The sequence below is a fragment of the Lepus europaeus genome, chromosome 3 (genome assembly GCF_033115175.1).
Source record: "Lepus europaeus isolate LE1 chromosome 3, mLepTim1.pri, whole genome shotgun sequence".
Lineage (NCBI taxonomy): Eukaryota > Metazoa > Chordata > Mammalia > Lagomorpha > Leporidae > Lepus > Lepus europaeus.
The window spans coordinates 86,675,432-86,698,339 of record NC_084829.1 but is presented as its reverse complement, the minus strand read 5'-3'; the positions used below and the strand labels follow the sequence as shown (position 1 = coordinate 86,698,339).

Genomic DNA, 22,908 nt, shown 5'->3' with positions numbered 1-22,908 from the left:
TGGAATACTGGCGCCACAGGTGGAGGATTAACCTGCGCCACGGCGCAAAGCCCCTCTGTTTATTCTTTACCACCATAGATTACATAGGGAAGTGTATTTGCTCCTCAAGTTAGAACCAACTCTGGAACCCCGACTGTGTTCTTGGCTGAGTACCTCTCCCCTGTTATCATCTTGTCCTTGGGAGACAGCAGCTTCTTTCCATCAGTACCTTTTTGCTAAAGGAATTGCATCTTGCACTTTCCAATTTCTCAGAGGAAACTGATAGATCTTCCTATTATTTTGAAAGATAGCCTCTGAGTATGTGCAAAATAGATTTTAAGAAGACTGAGAGGGTTTGATGCGTGTTCTAGGAAATTGTATGTAAGCTTGACCACTTCTGATCTATAAACCCCCAAGTTATAAGCCCTTAAAAGCAAGGTCTTTGAATCTTTTATGAAGTGGAAACAATGGGAAAATCTAGTTAATTAAATCGCCTGAACCTAATCTTATTTGTAGCTTCTACACAGCTTTGCGGAAAGAGTCTGGGACCAAATTGGTGGATGGGACCGGCCATAGACCTCACTACAGCCTTCGGACTCTCTGCAGGGCCCTACGATTTGCAGCCTCCAATCCATGTAGCAACATCCAGCGCTCACTCTATGAGGTCTTTTTAAAGTCTCTTTGACTTGGGAGCTTGGTCACTGGGTTCACCATGGGATGGAGGGAATGGGGATGTGTATGCCAGGTTTGCCTGTGCTTTCTAGTTAGAGTAGCCTAGAGCACTTTGTACCAAGCTTCCCTGCCCTTTTGTTCTTACCACATTTAAAAGTTGTTCTGGAAAGCAGCACTACCCAAGAGGTTGAGTTTTGTTTCTGAAATAAGTTGGGCTGCTGCTCCAGAAAGATTTGTTTTATGCATATTTGTTTTTTCCTCTCCAGGGCTTTTGTTTGGGTTTCTTAACACAGCTTGACAGGGCATCATATCCCATAGTTCAGAAGCTCATTTGTCAACACATTGTCTCTGGCAATGTCAAAAGTCTGCTTAAGCAGGTATGTTCTTTTTTGATTTATTTGGCATATATGAAAGGCTGAATTATCAAATTTTCACTCTTTGGTTTTTTACAACACTTCTTTTTAATTACAAAAAATAATCTGTTGCAAAAATTTAAAGAGATGTATGCCTTAGATGGTGAAAGTTTCCAATAATTATACTCTTCAGATACTCTTTTCAGCTAAGTTGTATGTATTTTATTTTCTTTATTTTTTCAAATTCTGGTGTGTGTGTATTGATTTACTGAAATAAATTCTAGTATTATTTAATGTAAGTGGGACCATCTAAAAGGAGTATTCTGTAGCTTTCCTTTTTAGTCTAATCATCTCTTGGATATATTTGTTTCTGTGTCAGATCGTTTTGACCTCCTTTCTAAGAACCACATAGCATTGCGTGTATGGTTTTTCATTTCAAGGAAGTTTACATAAGCTTCCTTCTGATGGTTGGGGTTCAGAGGGGTGGGCACAGACAGACATCTTGCATCGACTGATACACGCCCCAAATGCCCACCCTAGCTGGGGGTGGGCCAGGACAAGCCTGGAGTTGGGAACTCAATCCAGGTTTCCCTCATGTGTGGCAGGGACCAAACCACATGAGTCATCATCTGTTCCCTCCCATGGTACTTGATAAAAATAGCTAGAGTCAGGACCAGAGTCAGGACTCTGGTGTAGGGATGGCGTCCCCTAAGTGGGGGTCTTAACCACTATACCAAATGCCCACCCCATTGGAAACATGGTTTATGTGAAATACGTGTTTTTGATAAAAATACATGGTTAGAGTGGGCATTCTGGTAGGTCAGAGAAAATAGCTAAGTCATTAGCTATCTGATAATTTTTCTTTCTTTTCTTTCTTTCTTTCTTTTTTTTTTTTTTTTTTTTTTTTTTTTTTTTTTTTTTTTGACAGGCAAGAGTAGACAGTGAGAGAGACAGAGAGAAAGGTCTTCCTTTGCCATTGGTTCACCCTGCAGTGGCCGCCGCGGCTGGCGCACTGTGGCCAGCACACTGCGCTGATCTGAAAGCCGGAGCCAGGTGCTTCTGTTCTCCCATGCGGGTGCAGGGCCCAAGCACTTGGGCCATCCTCCACTGCACTCCCGGGCCACAGCAGAGAGCTGGCCCGGAAGAGGAGCAACTGGGACAGAATCCTGCGCCCCGACTGGGACTAGAACCCGGTGTACTGGCGCTATAAGGTGGAGGATTAGCCTATTGAGCTGCGGCACCAGCCCTGATAATTTGTTTTGATTCACTTTTGCCACAAACCCACCTACCCTCATCTTAATTTTAAAATCAGCATTGTTATCATTTTGTTATCATTCCTCAGAGTAAGGTTTAAGAATTTTTAGGGCCTGGCACTGTGGCATAGTGGGTTAAGCCGTCGCCTGCAGTGCCAGCATCCCATATGGGTGCTGGTTTGAGACCGGCTGCTCCACTTCTGATCCAGTTCTCTGCTGTGGCCTGGGAAAACAGTGGAAGATGGTCCAAATCCTTGGGCCCCTGCACCCACATGGGAGACCCAGAGGAAGCTCCTGGTTCCTGGCTTTGGATCAGCACAGCTCTGGCTGATGCAGCCAATTGGGGAGTGAACTAGCAGATGGAAGCCCTCTCTCTCTGTCTCTGCCTCTCCTTCTCTTTGTAACTTTCAAATAAATAAATATTAAAAATTTTTTAAATTTATTTTTTATTTACTTGAGAGACAGAGCCAGCCAGGAAATCTCCCACTTGCTGGTACAATTCTTAAATGCCTGAGGCCCTGGGAGCTGGGAAATCAATCTAGGTTTCCAGTGTGGGTGGTAGGGACCAAACTACTTGAGCCATCCTCTTAGGCCTCCTACGGAGGCAGGAAGCTTGGTTCAGGAATGGAGCTGTGACTCAAACCTAGGCACTGTAATAAAGGTGTAATTTTGGAAGTGCCCAGAACATGGCAGAATTCTTTTTTTTAAGAGATTTATTTTATTTATTTGAAAGACAGAGTTACAGAGAGAGGTAGAGCCAGACAGAGAGAGGTCTTCCATTCTGATGGTTCATTTCCCAAATTACTGCAGTGGCCAGAGCTGAGCTGATCCGAAGCCAGGAGCTTCTTCCAGGTCTCATCCCAAGCGAGTGCAGATGCCCAAAAGCGTGGGCCATCTTCTGCTTTCCCAGGCCTAACAGACAGCTAGATCAGAAGAGGAGCAGCTGGGACTCGAACCGATGTCCGTATGAGATGCCAGCGTTGCAGGCTGGGGCTTTAACTCGCTGCACCACAGCACTGGTCCTAACTCTTGTGTGTTTCAGCCTATTCCAGAGCCAAAAGGAGGTCGGCTTATCCAGGTAGAAGGCTACTGGATTTCAGTGGGAGACAAGGAGCCTACAATCGATGAGTCCTATGTTCTGACATCCTCTGTTAAGCTAAACCTGAGAGATATCGTCCGCGTTGTGTCTGCCGGGTGTGTGAGCCTTTTCTTCGAAGCTTTGAGGTTTTTGAAAGGACGGTCACTGATGGTGTTTTAGTTGATGTTCCCTAGCTTTCAGAGAGCCTTGCTGTGACTCACTGACCCACTGGATGATGACTTTCTAAAGACGACTGTGGCTTTTCTTACGTGGCTATTCACAGCTGCATGTTTAGTGGAAGCAGTGTGCATGCAAACTATCGTGGCCCTCTTCAAAGTTGTATTTTGCTGAGACATATTTGTCACTCCTTTTTGATGAATGACATTCCAGTTGCTGTTTCTCACAAGTAGTACCAGAGAGGATAGAATTGTTTTCCTCAGTGTTTTCTGAGGAACCGTTTTTACATAGAAACTTCCCCATGCATAGGTCTGTAAAAATTTTCTCTTGTGACTATGACAGGTAATGTCATCCTCACACTACTGAAATTTTGCTTTCTGTGTTTGCTTCTTTGCCTAATCTTTTGTAGAACCTATCCTGTACTGATTCAGGGAGAGACATCCGTAGGTAAAACAAGCTTGATCCGGTGGTTGGCCGCAGCTACTGGAAACCACTGTGTACGGATTAACAACCATGAACACACGGATATTCAGGAGTACATAGGCTGTTACACATCTAACTCTTCAGGGAAGCTTGTCTTTAAAGAAGGTAGGCTGATAATCCCGTTCATTCTTTAGGATCCGTGTCCTTAAGCAGCCTTCTTCATCCTTCGTAGTTGAGGTACACAATACCTAACTAATGAGTGATGATTAGGGGTTTGACACTCATGTTGCCAGCTGTGTACAGCATGGGGGCAAACTTTTGAAGGGAGCAGTTGAATAGCAGCTTCATTCCTATATAGTCAAAGAATAGGGTGAGTACTAGAGGTAGGTTGGGAATAGTTGTGAAAATATGATTTCAGTGAAATTAGACTGCAGAGGGAAAATTAAGTTGGAAATGAGGTGTTTGTGTGCCTTGGCTACTCCTTTGTGAAGTGGAAATGATAATTTTTTAAAAAGATTTACATATTTATTTGAAAGTCAGAGAATGGAGAGAGAGAGCGAGAGAAAGCTTCTATCCACTGGTTCACTCCCCATATGGCTGAAGCCAGAAGGAGCCAGAAACTTTTGCTGGATCTCCCGTGCGGGTGGCAGGAGTCCAAGGACTTCGACCATTTTCTGTTGCTTTTCTTAGGCGTTTTGCAGGGAGCTACATCAAAAGAGGAGCTCTGGAATATGAACTGGCGCCCATGTGGGATGTTGACTCTGTAGCTGGCAGTATAACCTGCTGTGCCATGGCACTGGCCCCATGAAATGGGAATATTTTAATTCAAGATTGTGCTTCTATGATGTGCAGTGTCACAAACTGTTTTGGGGAAAGATCAGCTACAGAGAATAATTTGTTTAGATTTTTACTTTATTTTTTTGGTGAGTAAAGTAAGATTTATTGAAGTGAGAAACCTCCTGCCCGTGGCAGTCTGGAGGGGGAGCTCCAGGAGAGGAGTTGTCTTTGTTGAAATTTTAATATTAATCTAAAATTTTGTAATTTGGTCATAACATGTTTTAAAAATTTGGGCTAATTTATACACTAATGCTCAGTGTTTATTTCCTCCTAGGTGTTCTTATTGATGCTATGAGAAAGGGCTACTGGATCATTTTAGATGAATTAAATTTGGCGCCTACTGATGTGTTAGAGGCACTGAACAGACTGCTGGATGATAACCGGGAATTGCTCATAACAGAAACACAAGAAGTTGTTAAAGCACATCCTCGGTTCATGCTTTTTGCCACTCAGAACCCGCCGGGCCTTTATGGGGGCAGAAAGGCATGTGATGCTTTCCCCTACCTTCTATTCAGTGTCAGATAGAATGACAAAATTTGTTTTGGTGGGAATTAGCTGCTTTTACTTTTTTTTCATTTTGTGATGTCCAGCAGAGCCTCCATTTTGGAAATTGGCTGAACAGACCCTACTTACTAGATCTTCCTTTGTGTTTCCTAGGTGCTTTCTAGAGCTTTTAGGAATCGGTTTGTGGAACTGCACTTTGATGAATTGCCTAGTTCTGAGTTGGAAACAATCTTGCATAAGCGCTGTAGTTTGCCGCCCTCCTATTGCAGTAAATTGGTGAAAGTCATGCTGGACCTCCAGGTATTCCCTTATCACTGAATTTAGCTGCAAATGGAACCTGTTGATTGAATTTAGTGACCAGAACTTAATAGAAACAAGAGTCCAGCAATTTATTTATTACTTTTTGAAGATTTCTTAAATCTGCTGTGCTACAATGCCTGCCACAGATCTTGCTTTTAAAATGCATTCTGCTAATTTGAGTTCCTTTTGTAAATCTACAATTTTATATCTGAAAATTTTTCCAGTGTTTATAAAAATTATATGATGACACTTCCTGTATGTGTAAAATTTTGAAGCATTTATTTATTTTTGTATTATTTTTTTTGAGAGGCAGAGTGGATAGTGAGAGAGACAGAGAGAAAGGTCTTCCTTTTTGCCGTTGGTTCACCCTCCAATGGCCGCTGCAGCCGGTGCATTGTGCTGATCCGAAGCCAGGAGCCAGGTGCTTCTCCTGGTCTCCTATGCGGGTGCAGGGCCCAAGGACTTGGGCCATCCTCCACTGCCTTCCTGGGCCATAGCAGAGAGCTGGCCTGGAAGAGGGGCAACCGGGATAGAATCCGGCGCCCCAACTGGGACTAGAACCCGGTGTGCCGGCGCCGCAAGGTGGAGGATTAGCCTGTTAAGCCACGGCGCCGGCCATGAAGCATTTATTTAAATAAAGGCTTATTTATTTATTTGAAAGGTAGAGTTATATATAGAGAGGGATACTGTCTTCCTGCTTGTTCATTCCCCAAGTGACCTCAACGCCTGGATCTGGGCTAGGCTGAAGCCAGAAGCCAGGAGTTTCATCTGTGTCTCACATGTGGGTTACAGGGGCCCAAGCACTTGGCCATATTCTGCTGCTTTTCCCAGGCTCTAAGCAGGAAGCTGGATCTTAGTGGCACAGCTGGAACATGAACCAATTCCTGTATACGATGCCCACATCACAGGCAGTGGCTTTCCCTACTATGCCGCAGCGTCAGCCCGGAAACATTTCATTTATGGTGGAATTTGACATAGAAAAACTGTGACTTTTGTTTTTCAGATGAATATAATAATTTCACTTGAGTAGACAGAAAGTGACCCATTCAATGTACTGTCCTATGTTGCAAAGCTATAGTTGATATTTTTTTTTAGAGATTTATTTATTTATTTGAAAGGTATGTTTACAGAGAGGCAGAGGCAGAAAGAGAGATATCTGCTGGTTCACTCCCCAGATGGCCACAACTGCTGGAGCTGGGCCAATTCCGATGCCAGGATTCTTCTGGGTCTCGCATGCGGATGTAGGGGCCCAAGCACTTGGGCCATTTTCCACTGCTTTCCCAGGCTGTAGCAGGGAGCTGGATTAGAAGTTGAGCAGCTGGTATTCAAACTGACAACCATATGGGATGCTGGCACTGCAGGAGGCTGCTTTACCTGCTACACCACTGCACCAGCCACCTGTTGATTTTTAAAATAGATCCCACTTAGCAGCTGGAAGTGTTCCTAGGGCAGGCGTTTGGCGGTTAAGATGCTACTTTGAATGCCACATCCCCTTTCTGACGAGCCTTGGTTCAAGTCTTGATTCATACTTAATAGCTTCTTGCTAATGCATACTATGGGAGACAGCACATGATGGCCCAAGTCCTTGGGTCCCTGCCACCCATGCTGAAAATCTTGATTGAGTGCCCAGTTCAAGGTTTCATAATAGTCCAGCCCTAGCTGTTGTTTAACTTGCTGGGCCATAATGCCAACCTCTAAAAAGTGTTTCTGATCAGAAATAAAACATTGTCATATTACTGTTTCAAAAGCTAATGCTAATTAACACTGTTACTGTTATGGTCCCATATTACTGGCCCAATCTTCCTGAGTATTTGACTCCATTTGTGTTATTATTTATACTCATTTTACATGACATATGAGGTAGAATTCCACTGTGTATTTATATTATTTTCTTATACATGAATTTGAACATTTTCTCCATTGATTGTAGTCAATTTATGTTTTTTTAAAAAAAACATTGTAATAAGTTTGTTAGGAATTTTATATTCATTTGATTACATGCTTACGACTTAGTACCATGAAATCCTTTTATTCCTGTTTGGTATCTGTTAACAGTCCTATCGCCGAAGTTCATCCGTATTTGCTGGGAAGCAGGGCTTCATCACCCTGCGTGATCTGTTCCGCTGGGCTGAAAGATATCGACTGGCTGAGCAGACAGACAAGGAGTATGACTGGCTGCAGCATTTAGCCAACGATGGTATGTTTTCAGCCAGATGCCCTCAAAGTCTGATGTTATGTTGAATGTGAAACATTTTGTGAAAACAAATCTCACCTTGAATTGTGGTTGATATGTACTTGGTATTCCAGAAACAGAGCTTATTTCCCTCCAGGTCTAACTGCTTTTGTGTGTTCTCATTTCTGTGTGTTAGTAAGGGCTGGTTGCTAAGGTTTACTCGTTGCTTCTGGTGGTTACTAATGGAGTCGGGATATGGACATGGCCCCCTGGGAGTTTAGATCGGTGGTTGGGCGCAGTTTGGGGACCACATAGAAAGTCTACACTTGGGTTTGAGATCTTGTTTCGATCCATGGAAAGCCTTTTTGTGTTACTCTCAGTGCTAGGATAGAAAGCATTTTGAAGTTCTCTCATTTCAAAGTGCTGATGAGTCATTAATGGGGTAGATAAAAAAGGAAAGCAAATAAAAGAATATTTTCCCCTCTTCCTAACTGACGAGATTATTTTTCCCTTTTCTTAGTTGATAAAGAAGAGATAGAGGGAAGAACACATAATTATTTAAAAAGTGTTTTTATTGATGTAGAACAGAGTAAAATGCTTTTACACATTTGTGTACATGTGTTAATCATTACTTGTAATTCTGTCAATATTTAGAATATTCCCATTGCTCAAGATGTTTCCTTGATGTCTCTTTGTGGTAATTACTACAGTGACTTCATCTAAATGAGGCCTTGCAGTATATGCTCTTGAGTCTAATTTTTCTACCCATTCTTATGTGAGCTTTGATCATGCTGTGGAGTGTGTTAGGATTCCTGTTTTTTATTGTTGTGGTAACCCACAATTTGTTTATCAGTTCTCCTGTTGATTACTTTGAATCATTTATGCTTTTTGGCTACTATGAATATAGTTATTCTGAGCGACCCAGACTATGTCTTGATGCACACCTGTTCATTTGTAATACTGCTAGAGCAAAAGGCAGGTGTGTGCCTTACTGTGATAGGGGCTGTCTTAGTTTGCCCATAGTTCTACTCCAGCAGCAGCAGCATTTGTGAGCTGCTGTTTTTCTGTCTCCTTGGCATTCCTTCAGTGTTTCCACGAGACTTGATGGTTTCTTTTCTTCCCTAGGTTTTATGCTTCTGGCAGGCCGTGTCAGGAAGCAGGAGGAGGCTGATGTGATTCAGGGAGTCCTTGAAAAGCATTTCAAGAAAAAACTGTGTCCTAAATCGCTTTTCTCCAAAGGAAATGTCCTGAAGTTACTCGGTGAGTAGGCCTAAAAGCTCAGAGGAATATGATTGGTGTTGTGCTCATCAGAACTTAACACATTTGTTCTCCCTTGGTTAGGTAAATTATCTTCCCAGATATCTGTGTTAGAGTCTAAGTTCAGCCATATCGTGTGGACTACAGCCATGCGGAGATTGGCAATGCTGGTAGGACGGGCGTTGGAATTTGGTGAACCAGTGCTGCTGGTGGGAGACACCGGGTAAAGTTGTGTGACAGTAACTCATTGTGAAACTTCTGTTCAGTCCCACATGATTACTTGGGTTATCTGTGTAGGGACTCATCGTTAACGCATTTTGGGGTCTCTTTTCCTTTTATCACATTTTGTTTGGCTTTGTTTTTTAAAGAAGCAAGCAAGAGAGCTATTATTTACTTCTTCTGCCTTCAGACCAAGACTCCTTATTTATGGAAAAGAGTGATTGCTTGTGTCTTTGTCATTGGGATTGTATGTGTCTCATTCTTTTAAAGCAGTGAGATTCATAGTATTGGCGTGTAAAGGAAAAGAACAGATAAGTTAGTATCTCTTCAAAGTCTATATGGATTGATTCCTTTTCCCTCCTTACTGGTTGGGTATACACATGGAAAAGGATGGAATTCATGCAGTGCATGTCCTTCTGATTATAGAAGGTGGGAGGGCATCCTGGGTCTGGGGTGGGGAGGTCCTCTTGTTGGTCGGCACTGTCTGCTGCTGTGATGATGCTCTCTCTGTGACTCCCCTCTTTGCTGAAGGGGTGTTTGTGGGTATGAACTGGGATCACATGCTCCTTTGTTAATCTGGTCTACATCTCTAACAGGTGTGGGAAAACTACAATCTGTCAGGTGTTTGCAGCCTTAGCAAATCAGAAATTGTACTCAGTCAACTGTCACTTACACATGGAGACATCAGACTTCCTGGGGGGGCTGCGGCCAGTGAGGCAGAAACCAAGTGATCAGGTTTGTTCAGTGGCAAATGTTGTGCTTGTTCATTTGAAAAACTGCAGTTGGCTGTGTTCATGAGTCAACTGTGGGGTTTATGGTGTGGTTTTGAATCCAGGTTCTGGTTTATTATGGAAGAATACATATCTTACCAGATTTTTGCTAATCTGCAAGGGACTGTGGGGATTATCCTGGTCCATAGGTTGTCTCATGTTTTCAGACCCTTATTTCTTGCAGAATGACCAGTTTGTCCTGGTAGACACCAGCTGGCTACGTGTGTATTATCTCCCCTTTAGTTACTCCCAATTTTCCAAATTGTAGGAAGAAAAGGACACATCAAGACTCTTTGAGTGGCATGACGGGCCTCTGGTTCTGGCCATGAAAGAGGATGGCTTTTTCCTGTTGGATGAGATCTCACTAGCAGATGACTCTGTTCTTGAAAGACTCAATAGGTACATGGTGAGAGTCTTGCCCTGTGTATATGTTTATATTGGCCTGAGTTTTTTTAGATATTTAGTCTTGTGCATAGTAGTGCTCCTTATTAGCAGTAGGTGTTGGCTCAGTGGGTTAGGCTGCAGCTTGAGATGTCTACACCCCATATTGCAGTGCTTCTGTTTCAGCTTCCTGGGAAGCAACACATGATGACCAAATACTAGGGTCCCACTGCCCATATGGAGGTCCTGACTCCTGGCTTAAGCCTGGTCCAGCCTCTGGCTGTTGTGGGCATTTGTGGAATGAACCAGCAGATGGAATCTCTCTATCTCAATAAATTAAAGAAATAACTAGTGGCAGAGGTAATCTCTAAACAGACAAACACATGGAATCTATCTCAATAAATTAAAGAAATAACTAAGTGACAGAGGTAATCTCTAAACAGAAAAACACATGGAATCTATCTCAATAAATTAAAGAAATAACTAAGTGACAGAGGTAATCTCTAAACAGACAAACACATAAATAATATGTCTGTAAAACAAAGAGTAATACTGTTCATAGGTGCACAATAAATGGTGGAAAATGTTGATAAGTTACTGATTCTATGTGACTGTGGCACTCGGATTCTCCTTTACGAGACCTAGTTTTTCTTTTTTACCATCCATAATCAGAAAGTTGGAACTCTGATGGCAGGACTAAAAAAGTTTATTGTTAAGCCAAGGTATGTACCTACTCTTCATTATTTGAAAGAATTAGCATGAGAGTTCTAGATTTTAGGCACCTAAATATCTTATACCATGGTGATTCTTCATGCAGTAACACCCCTTTTCTCTCTTTATTCGGGTATCATTTACATATCATGAAATAAATCCATTGAAAATGTTCAATTTAATGACTGCTAGTCCAATTGCTGAATTTGGTGACCATTCTAATCCAGTTTTACAGCATTTTGATGGGTCAGTGGGCTTTCCCCTTCCCTGTTATGTGTCATTCTTAACTCCACTCCTTGCTCCAGACAACCACTAATCACTTTCTGTGTCTCTGAATTTGTCTTTTTTTTTTTTTTTTGGACAGGCAGAGTGGATAGTGAGAGAGAGACAGAGAGAAAGGTCTTCCTTTTTGCCGTTGGTTCACCCTCCAATGGCCGCTGCGGCTGGCGCATTGTGCTGATCCGAAGGCAGGAGCCAGGCGCTTCTCCCGGTCTCCCATGCGGGTGCAGGGCCCAAGGACTTGGGCCATCCTCCACTGCCTTCCCGGGCCACAGCAGAGAGCTGGCCTGGAAGAGGGGCAACTGGGACAGAATCCGGCGCCCCAACCGGCACTAGAACCTGGTGTACCGGTGCCGCAAGGTGGAGGATTAGCCTGTTAAGCCATGGCGCCGGCCAGTCTTTTTCATTTTTTTACTTAGAATTTTTATTTTTAAAAGATAATTATTTTGGGGCCGGCACTGTGGTGCAGTGGGTTAATGCCCTGGACTGAAGCGCCGGCATCCCATATGGGTGCCAGTTAGAGACCCCGTTGCTCCACTTCCTATCCAGCTCTCTGCTATGGTCTAGGAATGCAGTAGAAGATTTCCCAAGTCCTTGGGCCCTTGTACCCACGTGGGCGACCTGGAAGAAGCACCTGGCTCCTGGCTTCAGATTGGCGCAGCTCCAGCTATTGTGGCCATCTGGGGAGTGAAACATCGGATGGAAGACCTCTCTCTCTCTCTCTCTCTCTCTCTGCCTCTCCTTCTCTCTGTGTGTAACTCTGACTTTCAAATAAATAAATAAATCTTTAAAAAAAAAAGATAATTATTTTACACCTATAGGCTTCCCTCCCACCCCCAACCCCCATTTTATTTATTTTTTTGAAAGGCATTGAGACAGAGAAGGGGAAAAGAACGGAGAGAGAGACATCTTCTATCTACTGACTGGTTCATTCATCAAATAGCTGCAAAAACCAGGTCTGGGCCAGGCTGATGAGAAGAGTTGGCAAACCGGTCTTGGTCTCCCACATGGGTGGCAGGGGCCCAAGCACTTGGGCTGTCTTCACTGCTTTCCCAGGTGCATTATCAGGAAGCTGCATTGGAAATGGAGCAGTCAGGACTCAAACTGGCATTCTGATATGGGGTGCTGGCATTCAAAGTGGCAACTTAACCCACTGTGCCACAAAGCCAGCCCACTTTTGTTGTTTTTGAATATTTCATCTGTATAAGTGGTCTCTTCTCTCACTTTGTGTTAATGTTTCAAAGTTAATTGCTATTGTAACAGATGTATCATTACTTTGTTTCTTTTTAGTAATAACTATTTCATTTTTATTCATTCTCCATCTGATAGTATTTGAGTAATTTCCACTTTTTTATCTATTATGAACAGTACTGCCATGTGAGATACTCATTTTAAGGCATGCCTTGCCGGCACCGCGGCTCACTATGTTAATCCTCTGCCTGCAGCGCCGGCACTCTGGATTCTGTCCCGGTTGCTCCTCTTCCAGTCCAGCTCTCTGCTTTGGCCTGGGAAGGCAGTGGAGGATGGCCCAAGTGCTTGGGCCCTGCACCCGCATGGGAGACCAGGAAAAAGCACCTGGCTCCTGGCTTCGGATCGGCGCAGCGTTGGCTGTAGCAGCCATTTGGGGAGTGAACCAACAGAGGAAGACCTTTCTCTCTGTCTCTCTCACTAACTCTGCCTGTCAAAAAAAAAAAAAAAAAAAAAAAAAAAGACATGCCTAAATAGGACATAAGCAGAAAAGGGAAAAGGGAGGTTTTTTTTCTTTATTAGAACTATTCCAGGCCGGTGCCGTGGCTCAGTCGGCTAATCCTCTGCCTGTGGCGCCGGCATCCCGGGTTCTAGTCCCGGTCAGTGTGCCGGATTCTGTTCTGGTTGCTCCTCTTCCAGTCCAGCTCTCTGCTGTGGCCTGGGAGTGCAGTGGAGGATGGCCCAAGTGCTTGGGCCCTGCACCTGCATGGGAGACCAGGAGAAGCACCTGGCTCCTGGCTTCGGATCAGCGCGTTGCGCTGGCCGCAGCACACTGGTGGCAGCAGCCATTGTGGGCTGAACCAACGGCAGAGGAAGACCTTTCTCTCTCTCTCTCTCTCTCTCTCTCTCTCTCTCTCTCTCTCTCTCACACTGTCCACTCTGCCTGTCAAAAAAAAAAAAAGTATTCCATAATAGAGATCTGGGACAGTGAGTTGTTTTAAATTTGTCTTAGGAAACCACTAAGCAAAGGGAAAGCTTAGCAGAGGAGATATTTTATTTTTTCTTTTGAAGATTGTCAAAGACTACAAAGTAGAATGTGTAAGCCTTAACTAATTTTCCCAATTCTTCTTTTAGTGTCCTTGAAGTGGAAAAGTCTCTGGTATTAGCTGAGAAAGGGAGCCCAGAAGACAAGGATAATGAAGTAGAGCTATTGACTGCTGGGAAAAAATTCCGTATCTTAGCAACCATGAACCCTGGGGGTGACTTTGGCAAAAAAGAGGTAAAACTGTTTCCCGAAGCATAATTTCTTTCAGCTTACGGACCCCCATAAATATAGTATGTAAGTGTACAACTGAATTGTTATGTGCGGTTAAAACCTGGGTAAAAGGTAAAGCTCTGAGAAAATACTTTAGAATCTTTATTAGATTACAAAACAACTCTGACATCCACTTCCTCATTTGATGACTCACCTTGTACATGTGTCTGAAATTTCATCCTTCTCTCACCTTGCCCAGCACTTTACATTACCCTAACCATTGCTTATAATAGCTTTGCTTGAGACTTACTGTCTTTATATTATAGATAAGAAATTTGGAGCTGAAATTTAAACTTGAGCTTTGTTTTCTAGAGTCTGATTTCTTAAACCCTAATCTAAAACACCGCATGATTGTTGAAATTGACTGAAACAATGATAGTCAGGTTCCTCTTCTCGTATTGCACATGGACCGCATATGTTCTTTTCAGGATTATGTCGATCACTGTCACACTTGCTGAAGTGAAGGGCAGAGGACAGTTCCCTCTGTGTAAGGCTATGTTCAGATACAGCCACGAGTCAACTACCCTGTGGCTGTCAGGCTTGCAGAGTCTTTCAGTGAGAACATCAGCATTATGTGCTTGGATTCCCAGTCTGCTGTAGTTAGTAAGAGGATTGTGTAATATGCCAGGGATGATGAGAAGAGGGGTTCACCTTGAATGTAGGCAGTTAAGATTCTTGGTAACTTGGTGTATGCTTGAAGTGTGAACATGGCATTTTACATCTACTTTTTCTTAGTAGTGTAAGAAAAAGTTTATCACCATGTTTCAAGAAGTGCTCTGAAGAGAAGGAAAAAATAATCATAGGATGTGCATGTTTGGGCTGTTGGTTAAGATGTTTGGGGCACCTACATGCTGTGTCAGAGTGCTTGGGTTTGAATGCCAGCTTTTGTGTTCATTCCTGCTAATACACACACTGGAAGGCAGCAAGTGATGGCTCATGTACTTGGTCCTTGCCACCCATTTGGGAGACCAGGATTTAATTCTCAGCTTTCTACTCCCAGCTGTATCCTGGCCCAGGCATAGCTGTTGCAGATGTTTGGGGAATGAACCTGTGCATGGAGGATCTTTCTCTGGCTCTCTGGTTTTCAAATTTCAAAAGAAAAAAGCATCACAGTTTCAGACTTAAAATATAAAAATCTGCTCTTTGGCACATAGAAATACCTCAAAGAGCTCTGATTTTGGGGTTGTCTGTGTTATTTTCCTGTCATGTCAACTTAAGTTTACTTAAGACAAAGCTTGAAACTTTTACCCAAGGTGAAGCTACTTTTTGGTTTTGCATCAGAGAGAGAGAGAGAGAGAGAGAGAGAGAGAGAGAGAGAGAGAGAGGAGGGAGATCGTAGATCCTGAAAACCAGAGGCCTTAGTAGTCTAGGATGGTGATGAGGAATACTTATACATTCACTATGTGGTCTTTATTGAGCTGCTAATAAGAACAAGCATGGTTCCTGGTCCTTCTTGGACCAGATAGAGAATTATCAAGTAAAAGAAAAGTGGTGACATGTGGTATTGTAAGTATTTGTAAACAGGCATTATCTGACTTTGGGTAGGGCAAAGGCCCTAAGACCAGGAAGGCTAAACAGCTCCGTTAAACAGGAGAGGAAGTATATACTTCCTTAATTTAAAATATTTTAACTCCTACTTCAGAAAGCCCCTTTCTGTGGGAAGTTAGCTGTGTATTTTCTCTTGAGTATTACTCTGTAGTTGATGGTAAAGGTAAAAGGCAAGAAAGATTTTTGTGTAATCTTTGGCCAGGACCAGGATCCTCCCCGTTGTGTCTGTAGAGTGTGAAGATACTGCACGCACCTAGTGGTGGAGCTTAGTAAGATTACCAGCGTAGGGAACCAAGATAAAGTAGGTCTCCAGTACATTACATCTAGTAGTAGAGGTAACAAAAGAGCATCTAGTATTTGCCAGACTCAAAACCAGCAGTCTTTTAAAGAATTCATTCTACCTGTCCTTGTAGGTTTAAAATCACATTAGAATTTTATATTCTTTGTAGCTATCTCCTGCCTTGAGAAATCGGTTTACGGAAATATGGTGCCCTCAAAGTACAAACCGTGAAGATTTGATTCAAATAATCAATCGTAATCTTCATCCAGGATTGTCCCTGAGCCGAATAGATCATAAAGGTGAGTTGGCAGATGGCAGCGAGTGGGATGGTTTTGGATTGGATGAGGATGTGTGTTGGGAGTGTGGGGTGTGTTAATGAACCTTAGCCATGTGTATAAATGGTGTTGTGTTATAAAGAAAAAGACATAGAGAGATGGAGACAAAGTAGATCTGAGGAAAATGTTATTAATCTATTCCTATAAAAATGTCCTATTATGTTTTAATCAGCACCACCTTGAGAAAGTGTAGAATTTAAACTGTAGTATCTTTAATTTTCATCAACTAATTTATTCTCTTTACTAAAAAGATTTTTTATTGTAAAAGATTCAGACATGAAGAAAATAGAACAGTATTGAAAACTGTATTTTAGCTTTTTTTTTTTTTTGCCAGACAGAGTTAGTGAGATAGAGTGACAGAGAGAGAGAGAGAGAGAGAGAGTTATAGACAGTGAGAGAGAGAGAGACGGAGAGAAAGGTCTTCCTTCCATTGGTTCACTCCCCTAATGGCCACTACAGCTGACGCTGCACCGATCCGAAGCCAGGAGCCGGGTACTTCCTCCTGGTCTTCCATGTGGGTGCAGGGACCCAAGCACTTGGGCCATCCTCCACTGCCCTCCCAGGCCACTGCAGAGAGCTGGACTGGAAGAGGAGCAACCAGGACTAGAACTTGGGGTGCCAGCGCTACAGGCGGAGGATTAGCCAAGTGAGCCTCGGCGCCGGCCAGCAATTCTTAAAATTCCCAGTGAGAGTCATTGTTTTTTATTTTTATTTAAAGATACGTTTATTTATTTGAAAGGCAGAGTTACAGAGAGGCAGAAGCAGAGAGAGAAAGAGAGAGGTGTCTTCCATCTGCTGGTTCACTCCTCAGATGTCTGCATTGGCCAAAGCTGGGCCAATCCAAAGCCAGGAGCCAGGAGCTTCTTCTGGGTCTGCCACGTGGATGCCGGGTTCCAAGGACCTGGGCCATCTTCTACTGCCTTTCCAAGCCATAGCGGGGAGCCAGATGGGAAGTGGATCAGCCGGGACTCTAACTGTCTCCTGTATGGGATTCCAGCACTATAGGTGGCAGCTTTACCCACTACGCCATAGCACCGCCCCTGAATCATTGTTTTTTTATATGATATATTTTTAAAAAGTTAAATATTTGTTTGCTTGGCAGGGAGAAAAGGCAGGCAGAGAATTGCTATTCATGAATTCAGTCCCAAATTGCCCGCAATAGCCAGGACACTATGTGGGCTAAAGCCAGGAATAAGGAACTCAATTACTTGAGCTGTCAGTGTAGCCTCCCAGGATCTGTGGTAGTAGAAAGGGGAGTTAGAAGTCAGAGCCAGGAATTGAAATCAAATACTCTGATGTTTTAACTCCTCATGATAAATGGTCATGTCTGTGTTTCTTTTTTTCTTATTTTTGTACACCTATACTGGCTTGATTATGTGTGTTTTATCTTCAACATTTATTGGTCTAAACTTACTACTCAGAAGTGGTTTCAAGATTCAATACAGTTTTTTGCTCATTTTGCCTTCTTTATTAAAGAATATAAAAGAATATCTGCTTCATTCAGATTGGGATCTTGTATATGTTCAACTTTTCTTTTTTTAAAAAAATTATTTGAAAGGTAGAGTTACAGAGAGAGGTAGACACACAGAAAGGTCTTCTATCTGCTGGTTTGCTTTCCAGATGGACGCAAAGGGTGAACTTGGCTTTGTCGAGGCCAAGAGCCAAGAGCGTCTTCCAGTCTCCCACATGGGTGTAGGAGCCCAAGGATTTGAGACATCCTCCACTGCTTTCCCAGGTGCATTAGCAGGGAGCGAGATCAGAAGTAGAGAAGCCAGCACTCCACTGGTGCCCATATGAGATTCTGGTGCTGCAGGCCAGGGCTTACCCACTGTGCCACAGTGCAGGCCTGCTCAGCTTTTCAAAGGCACCTTAATGCACTGTTTAAAAAAATAGGTTTGATAGCAGTAGAGGTCACCTGCATGGATCTTGGTCTCCCATAGGTGTCTCAGGAAAGATTGGCCAGTTAGGAAAAAATTCCTTTTTTTGCAAGGCCCACACTGAAGTACCATTCACAAATATACATAGTGCTGCTTGAACAGCTGGAATCCGCTGTGCTTGTTGAACTTGTTTAAAAACATTTGTTGGTATTTATACTTTTTAGGTAAAATGCATACTGTTGATTTCAGAAATTTAGAAGATGCTCTACTCAATTTAATTGATATTACTTGAATTTATATATAATATATAGGAAGTATTTTTTTTTTGTTTGTTTCCAGATGTTTTATGATATGTAATTGCGGTCATTAGAATAGTCATTAAATCATGAAACAAAGTGTTTGAACCTGGGGCCAGTACAATGATGTAGTAGGCTAAACCTCTGCCTATAGTGCCAACATCCCATATGGGTGCTGTTTGTGCCCTGGCCGCTCCTCTTCTGATCCAGCTCTCTGCTATGGCCTGGGAAAGTGGTGCAAGATGGGCCAAGTGCTTGGGCCCCTGCACCTGTGTGGGAGACCTGGAAGAAGCTCCTGGCTCCTGGCTTTGGATCAGCCCAACTCCGGCCATTGAGGCCATTTGGGGAGTTAACCCGCAGATGGAAGACCTTTCTTTCTGTCTCTGTAACTCTCTCTCGAATTAAAAAATTCAAAGTATATGAATCCTCTAATTTGCTGAGTTGACAGATGCATAGACTAAATAGAAAGATCTTAATTAAATACTAGTGAAAAGTGCCATTTCTCATTACTGTGTAATACAGATGCTTCTCAGCTTCTGTGGGGTTACCTAGGTTGAAAGTACGTTTAAACCAAATGTCATGTTTTAGCAACAGTTCGCTTTGAAGTATCAATTGTTTACACTTCTGATTGCCTGGTGGACTAAGGGCTCTGGCTCAATACCATTGCCCAGCACAATGAGATAGGATTCTGCTGCATACTGCTAGCCCAGGTAAAGATCAAGAATCAAAATTGTAGTACGGTTTCTACTAAATGTGAATGCTTTCACACCACCATAAGATCAAAATGTTGGAAGTGAAACCACTGGTAAGCCAAGAATCTCTAAGAATAGTACAATATGTACTTAAAATATCTTAATGCTAAAATTATAAAATATAGTAAAATTTGGCCGGCGCTGCGGCTCACTAGGCTAATCCTCCGCCTTGCGGTGCCGGCACACCGGGTTCTAGTCCTGGTCGGGGCACCGGATTCTATCCCGGTTGCCCCTCTTCCAGGCCAGCTCTCTGCTGTGGCCAGGGAGTGCAGTGGAGGATGGCCCAAGTGCTTGGGCCCTGCACCCCATGGGAGACCAGGATAAGCACCTGGCTCCTGCCATCGGATCAGCGCGGTGCGCCGGCTGCAGCACGCCAACCACAGCGGCCATTGGAGGGTGAACCAATGGCAAAGGAAGACCTTTCTCTCTGTCTCTCTCTCTCACTGTCCACTCTGTCAAAAAATAAAAAAAAATTAAAAAGATAGTAAAATTTGTGTACTTAATAAAATTATTGTGCTATAATGTCAAAATTGTGTCTAAATATGAACCAAATAATTACTGTTTTTTAAAAGATTATTTATTTATTTGAAAGAGTTACACAGAGAGAGAAGGAGAGGCAGAGAGTGAGGGAGATGTCTTCTATCCACTGGTTCATTCCCCAACTGGACACAACAGCCAGAGCTACACCAATCTGAAACAAGGAGCCAGGTGCTTCTTCCTGGTCTCCCATGCGAGTGCAGGGGCCCAAGCACCTGGTCCATCTGCCACTGCTTTCCCAGGCCATATCAGAGAGCTGGATCGGAACTGCAGCGTCCCATATGGGTGCCGGCACTTCAGGCAGCAGCTTTACCCGCTACGCCATAGCGCTGGCTCCCCAAATGATTATTTTTTTACAAAAGATTTTATTTATTTATTTGACAGGTAGAACTATAGACAGTGAGAGAGAGAGAGAGAAAGGTCTTCCTTCTGTTGGTTCACCCCCAAAATGGCCGTAATGTCTGGAGCTGTGCCAATCTGAAGCCAGGAGCCGGGTGCTTTCTCCAGGTCTCCCATGTGGGTGCAGGGACCCAAGCACTTGGGCCATCCTCCGCTGCCCTCCCGGGCCACAGCAGAGAGCTGGACTGGAAGAGGAGCAGCCGGGACTAGAACCAGCACCCACGTGGGATGCCAGCGTCTCAGGTGGAGGATTAACCTAGTGCGCTACGGCATCGGCATCGGCCCCCCAAATGATTATTTTCTTTGAGCAGTTAAGGTAGCGCCCTAGGCTAGAATCCTCAGTGTTTTGTTTGTTTTTGTGGAGATATAATCTTGTTCATGAATCCATTGGGAATACAAAAGAAGCTATGGACCCCTGTGTTTATAAAGAGTATCTTTGCCTGTAATCTAAAGAGTATAGGGGCTGGAACTGTGGCACAATGGATTAAGCCTCAGCATGTAGCACCAGCATCCCATATGGTTGCTGGTTTGGGCCCTGGTTTGAGAACCTCCTTCACTTCTGAGCCAGGTCCCTGCTAATGCACCTGGGCAATCAACAGAAGATGGCCCAAGTATTTCGATCCCTGCACCAAAGTAGAAGACCCAGATAGAGCTCCTGGATCTTAGCTCCAGGGTGGCCTATCTCTGGCTGTTACAGCCATTTGGGGAATGAACTAGCAGATGGAAGATACCTCTCTCTCTCTGCTTCTGCCCCTGCCCCTGCCCCTGCCCCTGCCCCTGCCCCTGCCCCTGCCCCTCCCTCTCCCTCTCCCTCTCCCTCTCCCTCTCCCTCTCCCTCTAACTTTCAAATAAATAAATATATATAAATACATACATACATATATATTTTAAGAACATAGGACGTTTCTTGGCCATTTATGCATTATACAAGTGCTTTTGCTTCCTTGCGACGTAGGGGCTGACATAGCTGAGGTGATGCTGGATTTTATCGACTGGCTGACCCACCAAGAGTTTGGCCGGAAGTGCGTGGTCAGTGTCAGAGATATCCTGTCCTGGGTTAACTTCATGAACACAATGGGGGAGGAAGCTGTTTTCACAAGGCCAGAGACCATCTCCACAGTCACATCTTTCGTTCATGCTGCGTGCCTGGTATACATAGATGGAATAGGTTCAGGTATGTTGTCTGTCAACTAACTGAAGGGAGCAAGGAACCAGGGTAGAGTGGAGGGAGGAAAGCAGCGAGCCCAGGCCTCTGACCTTAGATATATGCCTGAATCCCTTGGTCTGAAACTGAGAATAGCTTTCCTTTTCTTTGTATTCTTTTAAGGTGGCTGACATAAGACATTTGCCACAGGCCGTACTAATAAACATGAAATGATTAGGAATATAAGGAATATTGTTGAAGTTGTCCTAGTTCATGAAGCACTTGATAATTCTAAATTTAAAGAGTTTTAATATATTAAATATATATATTTATATATAATATATATTAATATATTAATATATTTTAATATATTAATCCTATTTTAATAATAGTTTTATTCATGCTAGTTAATATATGGTTTTTAGTTAATGGGCATGCATCCTTTTGTTTCAAGTTTGCTATGTTTTCTTAAATTTCAATATTTAAAGCTCTGGGTTTTCAACTATGTAGTTTAGAAATATAAAGTAAAATGATCAGTAATGAGCTATTAGTTTCTGTATCTTCAGGCTGATTTATCACTGCATGACAGTAGTACTTTATTGAATAAGCTGTGGCTTACTTAATCTGTAAACTAGTGGCAGGGTGTCAGGCTGCTGCTTTGGGCTGCTTACCTGGGGAGTTGTGTGTTGGGTATAATTCTGCTAGGGGCTGTTTACCCTGGCACATGGCTAGGGCTGCTGCACAGTGTCTATGAAGTGTGGTGCTGTGTTGTTCCTTGACACACTGATCCTCTCTATTTTAGGGGTAACTTCCTCTGGGTTTGGTACAGCTCTCTTGGCTCGAGAAGAATGCCTGAAATTCCTAATCAAGAAAATTTCCAAAATAGTCCGACTTACTGAATGTCAGAAAAATGAATTGAAGATTTATAACAGACTCAAGGCCAAAGAATTCACTGGGATAGATAACCTTTGGGGAATTCATCCTTTTTTTATACCAAGGGGTAAGAGTGATTTTTAAGAAATTAATATTGTTTTCCTATAGATCAAAGATCTTGACATATTCTTAATGTGGCACATTCGTGCTTTTTTTTGAACTTGCTAATCTGGTTTAGAATCTGACTTGAAAGAACTATGATTAAATGATTCAAAGTATATAGCTGGTATGTAGTTAGGGGGAAATACAGACTTCAACCTTTGAAGAGATTATCATCTAAAGTTGCATTTATTTGTTTATTAAATGGTGCCCACAACAAGAGACTTCCTATAATAAAGCTCCAAATCCCATATAAACTGTCAGTGAACTCTTTAAGTGTCATACACAGAGTTGTTTAGCCAATGTATCTGGACTGCATGAACCTCATTGCCTTTTATAAACACAGGCTTGTGAACCCTAGGAGGCTGATATTCTGTCATTCATCTTCTTGTCCCTGGCTTCTACATTGTCACCCGGTAGTCAGTCTTAGATAATGCAGTAGTCAAGGAGATGGTCGATTTGAGTTGTAATCCTTATCCTCATTCCAACTTAGTTGCCTCTACCAAGTGTTGTAATAAGGAAATTAAAAGATGTCTCCTGAGACAATCTTGGTTTTTCAGGTGGTTGCTTCCATTGCAGGGTCATCTGATCCTCTCTATTCTTTTCTCTATATTCATAACTATTAATTGCCTGAAGTATGCAGCGGTTCAGTGGTGAACAAAACCAGCCTAGGTCTCTGACCAAATGGGTCATTTCCCCTTTCTCCCTCTCTTCAGAGCTCTATTTCTCTTAAAACGTACTCTGTTCATCCTAATGGCCCTTCATGATCTAACCACTAGATAGCTTCCTAAACCACCATCATAGTATTTAGTGCTCTTTTGTAGGAGCTATGTTGCCCT

The 22,908-nt window shown here is 43.0% G+C and overlaps 1 protein-coding gene across 1 annotated transcript in view; it reads left to right on the top strand.

Moving 5' to 3' along the window:
* Positions 1 to 22,908, top strand: part of MDN1 (midasin AAA ATPase 1) — a 177,356-nt gene that overhangs the window by 66,401 nt on the left and 88,047 nt on the right. Inside the window, exons 21-35 of the mRNA XM_062186507.1 lie at positions 496 to 643; positions 918 to 1,028; positions 3,300 to 3,451; positions 3,922 to 4,100; positions 5,047 to 5,255; positions 5,430 to 5,576; positions 7,632 to 7,773; positions 8,875 to 9,009; positions 9,091 to 9,229; positions 9,822 to 9,960; positions 10,264 to 10,394; positions 13,689 to 13,833; positions 15,867 to 15,996; positions 20,849 to 21,067; positions 21,840 to 22,037. Coding sequence (XP_062042491.1) covers positions 496 to 643; positions 918 to 1,028; positions 3,300 to 3,451; positions 3,922 to 4,100; positions 5,047 to 5,255; positions 5,430 to 5,576; positions 7,632 to 7,773; positions 8,875 to 9,009; positions 9,091 to 9,229; positions 9,822 to 9,960; positions 10,264 to 10,394; positions 13,689 to 13,833; positions 15,867 to 15,996; positions 20,849 to 21,067; positions 21,840 to 22,037 — 2,324 coding nt within the window. The remainder of the gene's footprint in view (positions 1 to 495; positions 644 to 917; positions 1,029 to 3,299; positions 3,452 to 3,921; positions 4,101 to 5,046; positions 5,256 to 5,429; positions 5,577 to 7,631; positions 7,774 to 8,874; positions 9,010 to 9,090; positions 9,230 to 9,821; positions 9,961 to 10,263; positions 10,395 to 13,688; positions 13,834 to 15,866; positions 15,997 to 20,848; positions 21,068 to 21,839; positions 22,038 to 22,908) is intronic.